Below are 19,707 nucleotides of genomic sequence, written 5' to 3'. Positions count from 1 at the left end.
CCACCTTGGCACAGTATAAAACCAGAAGGACTTAGCTTCACCAGAAACAAAGATTATGTTCAACAACATGGGCCTGGACTTGCAGGAAGGCAGTTAACTCTGCTGTCATGCCATGACCATGTTTTTATTTGCTCAGTTCCCACAGACTTCAGTGTTACACGGTCCAGTTCAGGCCCACCTTCTCCCAGGAGCATTTACTCTGGTGGAGCCGGTACTGGGCACACACACAGGCTTGCATAATAAGCAGGGGTTAACAAACTACCATGCTTTGCATTCTGCTGAGTAACTAATCTGCTGCTAAAATACATTTAGAATCATTGTCATCTCAAAAATAACATTTCTACAGACTAAAAAGCCCACATCTGTCTCCAGTCTGTAGTGACTCAAACACTTCAGCCCAGCATCAGGGTGGAGAGGTTTATCTGAAAGCCACCCTGAAGAGTCTACTTAGACTAAAGACCTGCTTATGTGAAAGTAATAAGAGATAAAAGGCATGTTTTTATATCATCCCCAGCAACAAAGACAATTTAACCATTGCTTGTATTTAAATACCAGTCCTTGAACTCTCAAAGCTCTTTTCGACAGAAAATAGACAAAAGTTGTGTTGAGTCACACAGCATCTACCCTTAAAGTAATATCAGCATTTCAAAATAGATACCACCATGTCTTGAAAACCAAATTACTATTAACATAAACAAGAAATTAGATGTAGTTCTTCATAGACTAGTTTCTCCTAAAAAAATAAAAATAAGTGAAGATCCTTTAAGACAGTTATCTAATAAAAGGACTCCTTGGATTTATTTGATCAAAACAGCTTTGCTTCAGTCAATTGGAAGGTCCCTCAGCACACAGCACTGTACAAAGAATACCAGTTTTCAACGAAGCTCCTACGCCCTAAGGACAACCACTAAACTAACTCACAGAATCTTCAAAGATCTGAACTTGTGCATAATCTGCAGCCTAGGTAACTTTACAGAAAAAAAACCCACTTAGTCTCTATGTACTTCCACTTCAGATCCAAAGTTCATTTAAGAGGTGGTTACAGTGTAATTCCCGTGAGAGGTTTGTGCTCCCCCAAGCCAGAAGCGAGAAAGCACAGGTGGGTAAGGTAACTATCTTTGCATCCTTCTTCCAGGTGATCAAAGTGAGGGGATTTATCCTACCTATAGCAGGATGGACACCTGAGAACATCTAAAACGACTTAATCCTTTCAGATCAGCCTACAGTAACAAGTGATCATCCCAGTCCTACTGACAGGAAAGTCTCCTCACATTTGTTCCAGCAAAATGCTGAGTATTACCCACTTTTATACTGTGTGAAGAAACTTACTGAGATGAAACCTAATTCTTTTGACAAGTTAAAACATTTTTAAAAGTACCTGCTTGGCTTTGGCTCCTTTTCAGATTTTGACAGACTCCAGCACCAAAGCATCCAGTTTTCCAGAATAAACCTGTCACTCCTAGAAGTTAGGTCAGGACTTTAATAGGAAGGCCTCTTTCATAAGGCTCTCTAAAACAAAGACTTGTGAACAAACTTCTCACTTCTCACCTCTACAGATAATTTAAAAAATCTTCCTGCACTCCAGAATACACTTCCACAATGGATTACATATGGAGCAGCTCAGGGTTCAAACCTCTAAAATTGGAAACAGAAGTGGTTGCATATTAGTTACATATAAGAGAGAGCTCGGATGTGAAGTCAGCCTAAGTGCTTTGCACAAAGAATTGAAATCAAGACACTCAGGAAACCCAGCAGGTGAGAACCCCAGAGAAACAGAATAAATTCCATGGGTAAACTAACCCAAATTCTTGTAACAATAATTTTATTAAACTACTCTCACCAAACAGAACAATTACTGAAGATAACTAACAAGCAGCAACAAAATTAGCTGTAGCAGGGAAAAGCATCCTATTTTTTTCAATCATTCCACTTCTGCAAAGGTCACCTGTCTGTCACTGCATGGGCTGCCCATGTGCTCCTGCCTGACTGCAGCCTGTAAGTGGCACCAGCTCCTGGCTGGAGAGCAGCAGTCTCTAGCAAGCTGTGAGCACCTCCTTTGCTGCAGCAGCCACAATAAACTGATTTTTTAATCACAAACCAGAGGACACACTCAAGTAGCTGGCAACATGATGGACCAACTCCGTGGATGTTTATTAGGGAAGTGATCAGTGTACATAAGCACACATACTCTCAGCAAGAATACAGGCAAGAAAGAAACAGCTTGGAATTCAGAGCTTCTCTACAGCCCCATGAACATGGTATGGAAATGGATGAAAATTCCAGGACAAAGTTATGAAGCACCTATATTTTTCTAAACAAGTTTCCACACAATTTCATCTTCTTAAGCAACTGCTTTGTAATATTTTCTTTTGCATTTGGACTGCACAGAGCCACTCTATTTTTTCTAAGTATATGGAGAACAAGCTTAACAACACATAACCCTTACAAAAGTAGCAACAGGTTTTCCCCAGGGTCCTAGGGAAATAATTTCTGAATTTAGAAAAGTAGAAATGTATTCCCTTGCCTGTTTTGCCCAAGAACTGCTCCTCTAATATACAGTGCTGTAATTGCTCCTCCTCTAAAACCTACTGGAGTATAAAGCTGAATCATTTCAGCCACTTGGTACACCCAATTTCTCTACTACTATATTGCAAATATTAGGTAAGTTATTTGGAGCACCAAAGAAAAATTTCAGTGTTACAGTATCTCATGACAGTTTAACAATGAACCAAGCCCAGCCTTCTCTCTGGCTTTATTTATATTTCAAAATCCAATACAAAAATGTTACACACATACCAGTCACTGTTGCAGACTAGAATTTTAAGCAGTCACCAGGAATTTAGTGCTGCAGTATTTTCCAACAACGTGCAACATTCTGAGCTCAACTGAAAGGGTACTCTAATGCAATATTCAAGCCTGGTGGGTTTTTTCCAAGCTTTTGGCAAATGTGGAAAGTCCACTGCTTCCCAGTAGCTCCATTATTTATATGTAACTCACAGCAGGTAACTACTTAAATAATTGTTTTTGTTATATATAAATGCCACCACAAGTATGGTCCTGCTTTACTTTTGTGGCTTGGTTTAACCTAAAAAAATCAGTTCTGAAAGCACCTAGTTATACCAATAGCCTAATTACATGAAAATCTTCATCTGTGTTCAAGTATGCAAGACCTAGTCAAAGGAGTATCAATTTTAGCTACTGGGTTTTCAAACAAAAAGCTTTTTTACAAGAGACAATTAAAGCTTCCATCAGCCTACCGGAGGTTACTGTGAGAATCACATCTAAGATGCAGGAGTATTGGTCTATTTCCGACAGTGGTATTTAAGTATTTATTAAGCTGTTTTCATCCATTTATTCATTTGGCTGACATCCACCTGCCACATGTAACATTTGAAAATGCAGTTAACAAGCTGCTAGAATAAGGAATCTGGATAGTGTTCAGCTGGATATTTTCTATTAACATAATAGGCAAGAGCTTCTAGAATTTGTCTTGCTGATATACTTCAACTCTGCCTGAAGCAAGGATGGGAAAACAAACCCCTGCTAGTACAAAATAGTTCAAGTATGTAAAAAAGCCACTGACTGTTTTTTAGTAATAGTATTTGCACAAGCAGAAAAAAAAACCCTCCCAGTTTCTTACAGATCTCTGGGAATATTCAAGTGAACTTCTAATTTAATTTTTAAAATACAGAAGTTTAATCACTTAGCCAATATAAGAGTTCTACAAACTGCATTATGGATGCTCATCTTATGACTGAGAGCCATACCAAAAGCTAGAGTGCTGCCAGTAACAGTGGTAATACAAATTGGCAATTTCAACATTTCAATTCAGAAAACATCTGTTATTCTAAACCCAATAGATGTATATAATGTATGTCAATATTTATTAGACCCAGTCACCATGCTACAGTATTAGATTAATAAACCCTCTCATTTTGAGAATACACCAGCATAAGGTATGAACACAATGGAATCTATATGAAATTTTACAGTAACTTTCCAGAAGTATGCCTGTGGCCTATCAAATTTGCATTAATATATTGTAGATTTAAAATATTTGCTTGTCTTTTTAGCATACCTACATGTAAGAATAGTTGCATAATACCCAAAAATAAATATAAGCTTTCAATTGAAAGCACTTATTTTCCTAGATTTCCAAAGTGGAGTCTGAGGGGTGAAAATGCTTCAGACTTGCCATCAGTCCACTTCAGTACATAAAAGCATCTCCTGCCCCAGTTTTTCGTTCAAATCCAAAAGATTTGCTTGCAGTGAAGTATGACCGGAGCACTGGTTTGATTCGCAGCCCTTCAGTCCGTTTCCATGGCAGCACTGCGGGATTCCTTGGCCACCATGAGCCGCATGAGCTGACTGTGGAATTTCTCAATCTTCTTCACGTCTTGTGCCTGGTCTGTTCTGTACAGCAAACACTGCAAGGCAAAGTTCCTGATATCAGATTTCACTTCAACTGCTTTTATCTTGTTTGTAGCTGCTATGCATTTGTGTGCTTGGAACACAAAAAACAAGGAGAGCACTGAAATGTTCATTAGTTGCCAGGAGGCAGCACCAACACATCTACCCTGGTTCAAAGCACAAACATATCTGTGTTTGCTTTTAAACTTCTCCTTAATGCTCATGTCTCCCATATTGAAAACAGGGAAACTCCTAATTTATCCTAGCTTCTTCTAGCTCCAAAAAGCTGTTAAAACTTGGGTTTTAAAGCTGTCCTTTTTTTGTGTTGTCTAAACACAGAAACAAATTTTAAACCTGAAGTTACTTTCCAATTCTTTATATTCTGAAAGCAAGTTTATTTTGCCTTTCACAGTCCTTAATGTTACACTCGCAGGGACATAAAATTCTTAAAGTTCCATTCCCATTGAAGGGGATCCCCTACCCCAAGCAAAACCTGTTTTTCCAAGACAGCCCTAAACAGGGAACACAGCATCCACCTAAACAAACAAAACAAGAAACCCCAAACACTAAAACAACCCAACCAAAATCCTGAAACCAGTCCCCATTTCCCCCCACCCGGTGTAACATCATTCTGTGACTGAAAGCAGGTACGGCAGTAAGTTCACGTTTGTGAATCACCTGACTCTAACTTCCCCTATGGACGATTTCAATAAAATTACCCTTAAATTCCCCTTTATCATTGCCCCACAATCAACACCTCACTCATGGTAAGCCCTACTGCCCTATCAAGAAGTGCCTTTACTGGAGTTTCACATCCATTCCAGGCACTTGAAATTCCAATGCCAGGCTACTTTTCCTGGAAAGAAGAAATTTGACTCTTTTCCAAGTCTGAAGACAAGAGTAGGGCAGAATACTGTGTCTGGACTGCAGAATACCAGAATACCCTTGGCTGCAGGAAAACAAACTCCTTAGCTGTAACATCACTGTCACTCAGTCTCATAATCACAAAGAAGGAACTTCACCCATGGCTGGAAGTTTTCACCACTCTGAGCAGATAAAAAGGCTCACACTAGTAAACACCTGTTTGAAAAGGCTCCTGAACTGGTCACTGTCAATCATAGAGCAACAGGGAAGGCTGAGTACAACTTTTTAGAAAATTGTCAGGCACTTTCAAGGCAGTGTCCAAGAGCTCCCAAGTTTACTGACAGCAAAACACAAGTCTGTGAGAGGTACAAAAGCTCTGTAGGAGGAATGTGCTCCGTACTTACAGCCACATCATCTGTCACTTTGATACAGAGGTTCCCATCACAATGTCGGTATTTGAGGACAACACGCACCTGAAATGACAAACATTTTAGGAATTAGCACTTACAGCTAACAAATTGCAGAATATATTGAAGGGAATCTGCCCACATTCAGACTACTCTTAATCATAATTATGTACTGCTCCATGTTTTCAGCACCTCTGTGGCGGTCCTCAGCTCTGGTGCTGTGGGAGCTGTAATCCCACAGCCAAGGTGGTGTGAAGTTGACCCACCCCATTTCCCTGCCTTACAGTGTAGACTGGTTTTCTAGCAGCATCATCAAGGTCAACATTTGGGCATGTTCAAAAACCCTGCAAATACAGCAACAACAGTTGCAGAGACCTTGGAGACAGGCAGGACAAACCATGAGAGAGTCGTGTCGAGACGAGACACCCCCTCGCTGTGTATCACACCCCAGAAAAACCAACTGGAAGCCTGTGTTTGTAGGCTTGAAACACTTCAAAAAAGAGTAGCTCTACATGAAGGCTTGAAAGGGATCAGCTGAGTGGGGTAGACTCAACATCACCACTTTTTCTTCTATGGCACCTGAACTGTTATCACAGCTACTCCCCTGAGCTCTAACCCATCCAGTCCCTCTGGACCCTCAAGTCACCAAAGTTCTCAAAGCCACATTGATAAAATCCACATCCTCAGTGGCTGAGCATTAAATGATTTCTCCTGAGCACAGTTTGCAGCTGCAGCTAAAGTCAGTAACTAGAAACAAAGCAAGGTGGCCTTTGACAGCATTCTGAACTCACACTGCAAAATTTTTATTGTACGGTGATTTGTGCTAATGGTCAATAACCTCCTTCGATGCAAACACATCTTGAAACACTCCTGTTCCACAGCGGTTCTCATCACAGACTGACCCTTTTTGTTTAACAAACTGCCACCTCCTGCCCACAGCAGCAGTGTGACAGCACATCTCCCTGCTGAGCAGCCCCAAAAGCACAAGAGAGGCTGCCACAGGCAGCGGGTTCACACTCAATGTATCAATAACCTGCTCCTGCAAAGGCAAGACCTGGCTGGGGAACACACATCCATCTCCCACAGCTCTTGTTCTTCCTTCTGCTTCCCAGCAAGCCCAGTTATGAAACTGCTGGGGCTAATTCTCTGCCAAATTAACAGGAGGGTACCTGTGTTATGACAACAGGGCCTATATAAACCCCTCTCTAACTAGACAAATTTACTGCCACAGATGGGAAGAGATTGCTTTTGGAGGCGCTTCAAGGAAAGGGGAAGAGCAACTCCCTGCTGCAGGGACATTCCTTCCTTCATTTAACTGAATGTCACAGAGCCTAGGAAGGCAAAACTGGGCTATTTTATTATCAGTAGCAATCTTATATGGTATCTCTGTGCTAATTAAAATGCAGACCTAATCTGCTTTAAATAATCAGATAATTTAATCTTCTGAAGGTTTCTCCAGTTCCCCTACTTTTGGTGAAGAACACAAGGCCTTTTTTACTGAAGTTTTCTCAGGTGTAAGTTTCACATCACATTTTTGTGCAGCTTTTTAGGCAAACTATAATGCTTTTTCTGAAGACTGAGGTTAATTTCAATATTTGCATAAACCACATTCCCAAAAAAAGTGACCAGAAACAAGAAACAGTCATAAACTGAGAAGTCAAGTCCTTGAGGAATTGGTCTTTAGGATGCAAACACCTTCCACTCTGAAACGTGACTGCAGGCAACGATGCAACGTAAGAGCTAATGAAAGGACAAATTCAAATACTATAGGTCTTAAATGCTATAAACTCATAAAATAAACTAATTACAGATACTTCGGCAGAACTCTTAACCTCGGTTTCCAACACACAGACATGAGCTCAATGTCTTTGAAGTTCAGTTCTTGAGGTTCATCCCAGCTGCCAGTAACACCACCTGAAACGCTGTTCCCCAGGGATGCTGTTGGGGCTACAAACGAGAGCTCCCTCCCGTTCCACAGAAGAGGATGCTCAGCTGCAACACCAACGAGTAATCAATCCCCTTCCTCGCAGGTTCTCTTCCCCTGTACTCGGCACTGGTGAGAGCACACTTCAGGGGCTGCGGCCAGTTCCGGGCCTGTCATTCCACGAAGTGCACGGAGGCGCTGCAGAGGGTCCAGAGCAGGGCAGTGGAGCTGGGGTGCTCAGCCTGGAGAAGAGGAGGCTCGGGAGTGACCTTCTGGCTCGCTACTGCTCCTGACAGGAGGGGGTAGCCGGGTGGGGTCGGCTCTTCTCCCATGCAACCCCCACACAGGCTTAAGCTCTGCTAGGGGAAATTTAGATTGGCCATTAGAAGAAATTTCTTCCTAGAAAAGGTGATTAGACATTGGAAAGGGCTGCCCAGAGAGGTGGTGGAATCAGCATCCCTGGAGGTGTTCAAAAAATAAGCAGACGTGGCACTTAGGACTATCAATGGTCTACTTAATATAGCCGATTGTGTCATAGGCTGAACTCGACCATCTCGGAGGTATTTTCCATCCTAATCGATTCTGTAATTCTGTAATTCTGCGATTCTTGCCTCCCCCGTGCAGTCACCAGCGACCCCCCCAGCCCGACACCGCCCGCCGCCCCCGCCGAGCCGCGCGCAGCTGCAGCTGCCTCCAGAGCGCCGCTGCCGCAGCCGGGCCACGCATCCCGCCCTCCCGGCCGGGCTGTCCCACCTTCATGGGGTCGGCGAGGTACAGCTTCTCGGCGGCGCGGGTGAACTCCTCCCAGGCCTGGAAGTGCGGCATGGCCGGGCCGCTCGCTCCCCGCCGCCGCGGCAAGATGGCGCCGGAGGCGGCCGGGCGGGCGTGCGGCTGAGACGGCGCCTGCCATTGGTCCGCGGGACAGCAGCACCCAATCGCGGGCCGCGTAACTCCGGGCTCCCGGCGGCCCGCGCTCCCGCCGCAGCGACCCCTGGAGGCGCGGCGGGATGGCGGCAGGCGCTCCCCGCCCGCCGCGCCGCGAGAGGCGCCCGGGGTGGGGCTGGAGGGTGCCGGGTTCGAGCCCCGCTGCCTCCTCTGGTCTGCCTTGCTGAGGGGTGCTGAGGCATTGCTAAAGTAAAGCTGCTCTCTGGGGAAGAGGCTGAATGGCATAGATAAAATTATGGAATGTTGGGGAACTCTGCTTTTCAGACGTGCGCGCGTGTGTAAAGCTTTTACAGAAAGCTGACTTAAAAATTCCTGTCAAAAAGGAAATGAGGAAGGATAAAAAAAGATCTGAGATTTCTGCTGTTATGTTTTAAAATCCCATTGCCTGCAATGATTTTTGTGCCTGTATAGAGCAAAGCTTGTAGCCAGACACAGAACTGAGCTCTGCTCATGTCACAGGGATTGTGCAACTGCTGCAGTGACAATAAGCACCTAATTTGCAGTCTCTATTCTCTATTTCACAGGGATTCACTGTGAAAAACCCGAAAGATCCTGATGATGATTCACAGCTCCAAGTTTTACTGAACAACTTGAAACTCACCAGCGTGACCAAACAAATAAACTAAAAGGTTTAGGGCAGATCTGCATTTGAGGGGACAAATTATGCAGGCTGTTGCAGTCTCCACTAGCAACAAGGGGAAATACTATAGCTGTAGGCTTTTTTTTTGGCCACAAAAGGCACAATACGTGCAAGAGAGAATGAAGAAATGTGGCATAGAAATTAAAGGGTGGATGAGTGGTAAGGGAAGAAAAACTAGAATTAAATTCCCTGAGTCAGTAAAGCAGAAAATAATTGTTATTAGGGGGATCTACTCTGAAAATGTCTGCAGTGATTAGACTGACAAACTTCATAAATTATGACTTTGTGGGTGTTATGTGGTCTAAATAATTCTGGTAAAGGGCTTTGCACCAATGAGTAGAGACTATGGAAGGTGGAAAAATTTAGGGATTTCTTTCTTTCTTTCTTTCTTTCTTTCTTTCCAGACCTGCTCACAAGGTTTAGGTGTTGATGTGTCACAGAACCCAGCTTCAGAATTACAAGAGTTGTCTATTGTAAATGCAGGCAAACCCGGTGGGAAGAAATGATGATGTCTGACTCAGTTCAGAAGGCTGAATGATTTCTTTATTATAACTATGCTACAATACATTAATATACTATATCAAGGCAGATACTGAAACTACATAACTGCTTTCTCTACCATATCTAACTAATAACTTTTGACCCTTTTCTTGAGAGTCCAGACACAGGTGGATTGGATTTGCCATCAGGCTCAAACAATTCTCACCAGAATCCAATCAAGCAATCACCCCAGGTAAACAATTCTCCAAACACATTCCACATGAGAAAATCAAGGAGCAGAAGTAGAAATTGTTTTCTCTTTCTTTCTCTCTGTGCAGCTCTGAAAAATCCTGAGAGAGATAGAAATGTCCCTGTGACAGTTGTCTTTCAGAGATGCTGAGAATCAACAGATTATCAGGTGATAGATATATGGACATAGCCTAAAGCAATCATCCCAAACAGAATGCTTCTCTACTCTCCTTGGGTTTGGGTAGCTATTTATAACAGCAGAGTAGGAATTGCATTTGGTAATGTTGAACAGATATGTAGGGGATGTAAACATGTGGAAAGGAAAGGTGTGGAGAGCACAAACCCTGTAACACACATTTTGCAGAACTATTGTTCACCAAATGTGAGTCCAGGTTTTCAAGTGGGACATGGGTGCACCTTCTGAAAGAGCCTCAGTTTTGGGCTGTCCTGTCATAGGCACTTTAGAGAGGATTTTAGTTTTAACTGAAATGTTCAGGATCTTTTGTGTGTTCTTTGACACAGAAGTGGTTCAGGAGCCCAGTCATTAGCCCTGCAGTTGAGTTAATGCAACAGAGCAAGATCAGAAAACAAACCCATTGTAGTATTTTTTTCCCCCCATAACATAGATGATTTCCATGATCCATTTTAGGATGCAGCTTCTAAAACTGTTCTGTAGGCACAATTTTGGAGGTGAGAAACTGCAGCAGCCAGGGCAAATAACAGAGAGAGGGATTTCATAACTGGCCTTGCCTCTGAGGGAAATGGGATGTGTCACAATGACAGTTCTGTACAGCCTGGTACACAACTCTGCATAGCCTGTTCCTGGCTGCAGAGCTTAAGGATTTTGTCATCACTGCCACCACCACCTATGGCCCCACGCTGTGCTGCCACAGCTGTTTGTGACTCTGTACTGGGGATCAAACCAATGCTGAAATTAAAAGCAGCACCGTTTTTAGTAACACTTTTTTTACCGAGATGAATTGGTTTTCTAGTTTAATGTGTGGCCTTATGTACTGTTGTGCTGCCACAGCTGTTGAAAATGTACCTTCTTTGGTGGCAAGACAGAATATGGGAATTCCTACTGGTTTTGCTGGATTGCCACCAAAAATGAAGGGCTGTAAAACCACCCCTGCCCCCAGTTCCCCTGAAAGCAGGGCCAGTTGCTGAACTCTCCACAATTAAGAAGAGAAGCTATTTCTGAGCCCCAGGGAATGTCTGATACCTGTAGTTAGTGCACTGCTGCGCTCTGTTGTTCTCCTTTTGCCTGGAGAACAGAACATTTTCTTGACATGTTTGGAAAGTAAGTCAGACCACTGCAGCTATTCAGCTGTAAGTTGTATTTGATGTATGTCCAAAACTGTATTTTTCAAGTGAGTTCCAGTGAGTGCAGTAATAGTAGAAATCTTTCAATGGGCTTTTTGTTTAGCGAAATAAAATGAACAGTTGTTTATCACTGCGTGGAGTGCTTGGTATGCAGCCAATAATAATTTGGTAGTTAGTAAGAATTCTACTAAAACATAAATACTTATCTTGCTTTCTTTTCTTGAGTTTCTGCTTTCTGCCATGCAAGAAATCATTCCAACGGTCTTAACGGCCCATTCCATCACTTGCAAATGAAATCTGGAATGCTATTAAACCTCATTTACCCTTTCCTCAGTCTGTGTCTGTATATCCTTGCTGTATTCCCTAGACCACCTTAGATAACGTCTTTTTTTTGCCTGGATTTAAGGCCATAAAAAGCTATGAAGCAATAATGTAAGTCCTTGTGTGATGAAGACTTTTCATGTGGGTTTTCCTCAGGCCTTTTCCCCTCATCCAGCCTGTATGTACATGATTAATTATCTCTCTTTGATCAAGCTCCTACATGCGTTGCCACTGCAAGTTCTGCTTCGTAAAGTTCTGTTCAGGCACCTGGATTGTACTTGGTTATTTCTTTAGGTATTTTATCTAGTGTCTTACTTTGTACTAATGACAAACTGAAATGAAATAGTAGAGAAAGCATTGCATTAGATCTTAGAGTATCATCCATGGAGATCTTACAACTCCTGCAAAGTTCATGGAAGTGCAGCTGATTAGCATCACTCAGGGTCAGACATTTGGTTTCCTGTTCTTCATGTTAACGCTTTTATTCTATCTAAAGCAGGTGCCATATTCATTTCTGGGTTTTTGGGGGGTTTTTTTGGGGTGATTTTTTTTTTTTTTTTGAAAAACTATTTTTCTCTCTTGGATAAGGAATTCAGGTAAGAGTATTAAATTCATGAAAATAGTTATCTGTCACCATGACACACTACTGGTGTGTAAAACAAGCTGGTCTTCCCAGCTAAAAAAGCTTTGTATAGAACACTCTGCTTTATCATGCTAAATTGTGGATTAGATGGGAAACAATGGGACAAACTGATTTCAGTTATGCTGCACTAAATTCAGAGTCATTCCATTTATTTCATTGGATTTTTTTTTTTTTTAATCTGTAGCAGTATAATTAAGAGCAGACTTTGGTGCCAGGATGCTAATCCTGTTCTTGGACCGGGAGCAACATAAAGTCAGCGCACTAATTCAGGTCTGAGAGTGCTAATGAGGAGTTAGTTACAAGGCAATTATTTCTGCCAAGAATGCTTAATGCTTAAAGGAGATACAGTTGTTTCTTTCAAAGTAGCTTCAACCCAGCCCTTAGCAAAGTTAAGGAGAATCCCAGGCATTGTGATTATACATTCCATTCTTGTGTGTGTATGGTCTAAACCAGCCTGGGATTTGTACTGATGCGGACTGTAATCACACGGGCTATTTTTTCCTTTGAAAGTGAATTTATGTGCATAGGGATGCAGATAATTCTCGAATACACTGAGATCCGAAGTCTTGACTTCTCACTGGCTTCTGAGTCTCTCTGCCCATGAGAACCGAGCCTGCAGTGAGAAGTACTTTGTGCTCCTGGATGGGTTATAACACGCCAGTCTGAGCCACAGGTTTCACTCCACAGCTCCTGAAGGAGCACAAAGCACGCGGCTCCTTTTTAGGGGTTTTATGTTTTATGCAGTTTGGCTGAAGGTTTTGCCAGGTTGAGCCATACACAGTTAATAACATCAACGCCAGTTTTCTATTCTTTTGGACACAAGCATCTTACAGTGATTCAGGCTCATATTGTCCTAACAGGATAATTAAATACTGATGTCACTTTGTTGCTAAAAGACATTTCATGGCAGTTGAGGCTGTATGTGGGCAGCAGGATTCCAGGGCCCTGTCCTGGTTCCTGTGACAGCCGAGTCACAGCTTCAGGGCAGTGTAAAACCTGGATGCCTGTCACTGTGCTCATTCCTTTTCCCCAGTGCCCCTGTTCCTGTGAAAGGAGCACACTCCAAACATGGTCCTGATCAGGACACACCACGGTCTACACTTGCCAGACACTTGAGCTATGACCTTGCCCAAAGCAGCATTGTTTCCTAATTTGCTTTAACATCAGAAAAGACAATGTCATTTAATATGGTCTAATATCACTTTGTTAGGGAGTGTATGTGTGTGGATGGCAACAGCCATTACACTGGGAAGAGAGTCACCCCTGCCTATGGCCATGTTCTATCCTGAACAGAAACTGCTCTTTCATTTTTGGACAGTGTTCTTGTTAAGCTGCTCACTTCTGATAGCTGGAAAGATTCATCCCTTCCTGTTAAGTGGTCACTTCAGTTCCTTCAGCATAACAAGGTATTCAAATGGATGTGCTGTCATGCAGGAGACATATGTCAGAGAGTAGCCTCTCTGCTGTCACCACACTGGCTGTTGAGAGTTGAGAATGAAATAGCAGTCCTCGTGATGGCCTTCAGGGAAAAGAGAAGCACATCTGGTAGCCAGCTCATGAACCAGCATCTGAAGCACTCTGGAAGCAGACAGACACTCTTAGCATTAACTGCTCATAGATTTTGTATCACCATTACATGAAGTTTCTGAGCCTGCTTAAAATGGGCTTAGATCATCTGCTGGCACATGCTGCAAGCACATTGATTTCTTACGTTTATCTTTAAGCAGCAAAGCTTTTTATTTGATAGGCATGACTTAAGGCTGGTTTACCTGTGCTGTTCATGCTGCCACGGCTGACGTAATTCAGTACAAAGCACCAGAAGAGGCAAGAGAGATTAGATGCTTACAGGGATACCTTCCCCAATCCTCTGGAGCTGTGTAACTGCAGCTGGGGTGGAAGGGCTTTCAGAATTTTTTAACTTAAGTTGACTTCTAGTTCTGAGCTACATGTCTGAGCCTGGATCAGATGGAAATTGCCTCCTCCTCAGTTCAGCCTACAGAAAGGGAGCAGCTGTAATGCTAAGGCCTGAACTTTCCTGGCAGGTGAATCCTGCCAAGTTCTTGCTCAAGTGAGAGTAACAGGCTTCCCCTTCCCCCTGTGCTGTAGTGAGAGCAGCAACCTGCAGCTGGTGGGGAATAGTAGCTTTCACTGTTTGCAAAGAACATTCATGCCTGTCCCTGAATCTGCACAGCCTCATTTGAGTGGACTCTTGATTTAGCTGTGGCAGTACAAGAGCTGGTAGTCCCTGCTCCTTGTTCATTGCCTTTTCCCAGGAATTAATACCCTCTCAGGATCTGTGTTTGCCGAAATGCATGTGTAAGTACCCCTCAACCCACTTCAATCAAACTGGGCTAGCAAAAAACTCCTACTTAATCCATTTAAGTCTGGCCCAGGTAGACCGAAGTAGCTGAGGGTGTGTCCACACGAGCCTATTCTGCAGGCGGATCTCAAGAGGTGGTAATTTCTACAAGAAGTAGGATGGGCTGAGCAGGGGGAGTGGATCTGAATCAGCAGCTTCTCCCATCCCTTGGGCTGCAGGCAGAGGGGGACTCCAGCACAGGGACCTGCTGGGCAGCCTGGCTGGCACAGCTCGGGAAGCTGCAGCAGACGAGCTGTTTCCCCATATACCCCTTCCCAGATTTAAAGCAGCAGCAGAACTTTGTGCCGAGCAACTGTGGCCAAGAATGCACAGCAGAGTAAAGACCCTGCAAACTCCTCAAGCTCCCTTGTTCAAGTCTTTGTCCTTGGTCAAACTGGTGAGGGTGGAGGTCCAAATTATGGTCAAATTAGCATCAAAATGGATGCTTGACATTTGTGTGGCCAGTTCCTGGAACAACTGCAAGCACACACATTCCTTGGATGTCTGCAGTATGGCAGCTTCTTCTAAGAGGTGTCTGATCCAGAGCTTGTGTAGTACTGAGCTCACGGACCCACATAAAGCATACACAAGAGTTGGGATCAGTGCTGGGAAGGGCTTCCTTACTTCCAACATACTGCTGCTATTAAGACCCTTGTCATGGAGGTTGCTAGGATTTACCTGGCACTTTAGTTGGCTTGGGTCTGCAGAGGAGTTTTAACCTCAAATCTCTAAGGTTAGTGTTTTCAAAAAATTTGGATTAGATTAAAAATATGAAAGGAGACCTAGGTGGTGTTTAGGTGTGGGGGCAAGGAGAATATCTGCATAAATTCCATGCCATGACTGTAATTTCATGTTGAAGAGACAGCTCCTAACAAGATTTACAATGTGCCCTAACCGTTGCATTCGTGCTGAGGTGTTTTTCTCTCTCCATTAGCCACTTTTACTGATCTCATTTTTTTAAATGAGTAGTAAGTCAAAGGTTGAAGTGATCTTCCTCCTTCAGGAATTACTGACAAAGTTCCCCTTTCTTTTAGATGAGACAGAAGTATGGAGGTCGCACAGATACCAGAAGCACTTATGCAAGGGATGTGAATGAGGAGGAAACACTCACTGCACTCACTTTTTTAGGGTCTGAAGAATGACGACGAGCCTTCAGGCAATTCCCAGCCTGCTACTGATCCTCCTGCTTTGTCTCAGTGCCTCTTACCCACTCCTGGCTGGGAGGGACAGGAACTGGGAATGGTAGCTGCATGCTTTCTGATGCATCTCTGGCCAGATCTCTCTGTGTAAAAGATTCTGTCAATCTGTGTCCCCTTTGTGCAGCACAAAGAGATGAGGCAGGGCAGTGCAGTTGCTCATACATATTTCAAATATTTTCATTTTTTTCCTTAAGGTTGTTTTCACTTTTAGTTTAAAACAGGGTAAAACTGTCTGCCCTAAAGCAAGCTCCTCTTCCTTATAGTTTATTTTTGTTGATTTAAAAACAAGAATCATGAGGAAGATTTGCCAGTGTAGCATTTGCTATGCAACATTTACATGCAGCTGCTTTGAACTTAATTCCCAGCAGAAGTGAAAGGATTTTGAGGCTTCCAGATCTTAGCAGACTACTGGTTTTTTTTCAGACAGAAATCTGTATCATATGTACTTCTCTAGAGATCCCTCCCAGCCAGCTAGGACTGTACTATCCTTTTTCTACCCCACTGAGACATATTACCAGCTTTTGGGAGGTGATCCTTCTGGACCTAGAAAGTTAATTAGTTTTGCTTGCAAATGTCTGCCACTGAAGTGACTGAGTTCTTTTTGGAGGGAAGGAAAATTCTTGTCTCTGGAGTTGAAAACAGCAAAATCCTGCAAATTTGTATATATTTTGGTGCTTATTTCTCTTCTGTGGAGCAACACTCTTCTCCATATGTGGGGGAAATTTTTCAACTGTTCTATTTCAGTTCTGGAATTGTAGGTTAAATGGTAAATCTAATCTTACATAACAAGAATATGATCAGGAGTATTTGAAGGCCATTTGCAAATCAAATGCTGGTAATTTCAGGTAAGATAGTCTTGCCCTACTTTCCTCTAGCCTGGCCAGTTTCACAGAAGCTGAGAATCCATTGACTCTGATAGACTTTTTTTTTAAGGAAATGAAACCATGATCTAATCCAGGGCCAGAGCAGTAAACAAGTGGTTTGCTGTTTGGACATGTAAGGTAACTAACTCAATTAAGGGAATGCAGGTTGCCTTAAGGTGAGGTGAGGATGTCTCCTGTGTCCACTCAGGAGCCTCCTCACTCCTTGGTGGCAATGACAACTTCTGTAAGTGGATGATTTTCTCCCTAGGAGCAGCATCAGTTTGATGTCCCATAAATCTTATTAGGTATTCTACTCATTCTTCAGAGAAGTATCATGAGGGTTAATTATTTCTCTGCTCTGACTCAGACAGTGATTTTGTGCCAGAGGATTCTGGCAGTAAATATATTCCTAGTGATACCCTCAGTGAGGAAAGCATTGTTAGCGATGTTGATGAGGAAGCGCTAATGGAAGCTGAACCAGAGCCTGATATAGAAACTGAGACCTAAGGCAAACAAAGGAAAGAGGTTGGAAACCTGGTTGTTTTCTGCCTTCCACAGCAGATTTGACAAAAAATAACTCTTTGTCTTCTTGCACCTCCCCATCCAAACTCAGGCTGCAGAGTGGCTCTCCTGGGGCTGAGCTGTGCTACAGGAGGGAGGAGCTGTGCTGCTCAAGTCCTGGTGCCTGGCATTCCCTAGGGAAGATGTGCAGCAAGGAGCAGGTTTCAAACAGAGTGTTTCCTCTGTAAAACTGGGTTGCCAGATGGGGGCTGAGGGCCTCGCTCTGCCCAGGCTCCAGCAAGGCATTGCTCCAGAGCCAGTTGGCACCGTGAATTATAAATACATTGGCCACATTACTCTATTTTAGGACCAATGCTCTGGAGTTAGATGAATACATGAATAAAACATATTTTCTGTGCTGCTTTTCTCTCTCTCAGTATTTTATAAACTCTTGATAAAAACTGGGGATATTTACCTGCTTGTACCTGTGCTGAGGAGGGCAGAAGGGCTCCTTGCACCAGCACACAGACCTAGCACAATTTAGTCCTTTAAGATTTTCCCTTGTCCCTAAGAGATTATTTTCCTCTCCTGGTCTCGTGTGGTTTCCAAGGCCCTGTTTAAACACATACAATGACATAGGATAGATAGCTATTTTCCATACATGGCCTTGTATGGTTGTTCAGCAGGAAACATTCGTTGCTTTAAGACAGTACTGAAAGGGGTTCTGTTCTGCTCTGCAAAAGAGAAGCATGCAGGATTATCTTGGGTTACATCTTTCTTCTATTAGTCAAACGGTGAAACCAGACATTGAGTTAAGTCTGTGACCTTACCCTGTGCTTCCTGACAATCTCACAGCTTTCAGTTGTCCCTAGTTTATATGCAGGATTCTTCAGTCCCCCTGGCAATCTGCATTCTTTCTCGAGCTTTTTCCTGGTATCTTGGGCCCTTGAGAAATCACAGCATTGCCTAGGTTTCTATGTGGCCACTCCAATAATTCACTGTCTTAGTCTGGATCCCTCTGTTGAACAGGCTTAAATTCATGGTCTTCTCTGGCATTTCTTGATGCTATTTAACCTATACAGTGTTCTTTCAACTTGCATCCTTCCTGTAAGCTTCCAGAAGCAGTACAGCAGGCTCCAACATTTCCTGACACTGCGGCCCCTTATAGCAACCAGCAACTTACACATTTGTCGTTCAGCTCACAATCTGCTTCACTGTTTCTGGCACCTTACGGTTGCTCTCTCATTCCCTAACATGCTATAGCCTTCTTCAGGCTTAGCAGCTGCTCCAAGAAGGTTCCTAAGGCTGAGGAGCTTTTTGCTGAAAGCATTTTCCAGATTCTCCCTTATGTTCTCTAGCAATGATCTTTTTTCTATTTTGTGGTATGATGTATTTTCCTTGGCATATTTTTAATTGTTCTTCATTTGACTTTATTGGTCTCTGATGTCCAGCATCACATGTTATTCACCATAAAACAAGGACATTCTGAATTTGTTATTTCAAACGTCCTTGTAGCTCTACCCAGCAACTATAGCCCTTCTAGATGTGATTGCATTCAGTAACATTCCTTCCTGTTCGCCGACTCTCTTGTGTCCCCAGCAGTTCTCAACCTTCTCTGGTTTTCCTCATCATCCTGAGGCTTGCATCTCACACCATTGCAAGGCCTTCTCAGACAACTCTGGCATGAGGATGTGTCCTCTGGTTTTCTGTATCACCCTAGGATGTTTCTTAACATTCTTATTCAGCTTCCCTTACGTCCCACAGCACTACACAGGCTTTTCCTACATTCTCAGCAACTTCCATGGTACTCTGATGTCCCCTGGCTGTTATCTGGCTCTCTTTGATCTTTCCCAGCTGAATCGCAGCACGCTCTTAATATCCTTCAATATATCCTCTATGATCTTCACAGACACCTCTGGCTTGCTAATGGTTATTTCCACATTTTTTTAAAATTTGACTCAAAACAGTTTCACTCAACTACAAACGTTTGCAATCATACAGCCAGAAAGGGCTTTCTGGTAAAGTAGTAGTTCAAGCATTCCTTTAGTTTCTCTGACAACATTTTTTTCAGGAAAATACATAGCTGTCCTAACAAATTTTGGGAACAGGAGATTGACACTGCATTTGTAGAAATGTGCAGGAGCAGTCTGAGGCTCTTTTACTAAAGGACTAAAATAAGGTGAGGATTATACTATGGTGAGCTTGCCCTGTGTGTAAAGACCCTGCAGCTGATAAAACAGGCAGCACTCTTGAAAATTTGATCCATAGCTTTCATAAAGAGAAGCAGTGCTTTTGCTTCTCTTTGATAAAATCCGTATCACTGTTCAATACAAATTCACCTGGTAATATTAGCAATGTACTTGAAATATTTGGGTTCTGTGGAAGATTAAACTGTTGCTATTCTTACATTAGACATCTTTACTCATAATGACTAATAAGAAAATCCTGGGTTGGACATGAGGAAGCAATTTTTACTTGCTTGCTTGCAGGTCCCAAAACCTGCTTGATGTTTAAAGTTTTCAAACAGAAAAAGAAACAGATGCTGAAGTTTATGAAGCTGTAGAATTTGGTTTATTCTT

The 19,707-nt window shown here is 42.9% G+C and overlaps 1 protein-coding gene across 1 annotated transcript; it reads right to left on the bottom strand.

The window, feature by feature from the left end:
* Window positions 1-3,857: 3,857 nt before the first annotated feature.
* SRP9 (signal recognition particle 9) lies at window positions 3,858-8,490 on the bottom strand. The gene is made up of 3 exons (XM_021543310.3): window positions 8,359-8,490; window positions 5,679-5,747; window positions 3,858-4,427 (listed from the first exon to the last, which is right to left on the bottom strand). Exons 1-3 carry the CDS (start codon window positions 8,428-8,430, stop codon window positions 4,308-4,310), a joined length of 261 nt encoding a protein of 86 aa, XP_021398985.1. The 5' UTR covers window positions 8,431-8,490; the 3' UTR covers window positions 3,858-4,307.
* Window positions 8,491-19,707: the final 11,217 nt, after the last annotated feature.

The sequence above is a fragment of the Lonchura striata genome, chromosome 3 (genome assembly GCF_046129695.1).
Source record: "Lonchura striata isolate bLonStr1 chromosome 3, bLonStr1.mat, whole genome shotgun sequence".
Lineage (NCBI taxonomy): Eukaryota > Metazoa > Chordata > Aves > Passeriformes > Estrildidae > Lonchura > Lonchura striata.
The sequence above is the reverse complement of the archived record's forward strand: the minus strand, read 5'-3'. Positions and strand labels throughout refer to the sequence as shown.

Bases quoted from the DNA above. Each gene is read 5' to 3' on its own strand.
- SRP9 (XM_021543310.3), bottom strand. From the start codon at position 8,430: ATGCCGCACTTCCAGGCCTGGGAGGAGTTCACCCGCGCCGCCGAGAAG. The intron at 5,748-8,358 runs GTGGGACAGCCC...TTGTCATTTCAG, and splicing joins ACCTCGCCGACCCCATGAAG to GTGCGTGTTGTCCTCAAATA. The intron at 4,428-5,678 runs GTAAGTACGGAG...TTTGCCTTGCAG, and splicing joins AAGTGACAGATGATGTGGCT to TGTTTGCTGTACAGAACAGA.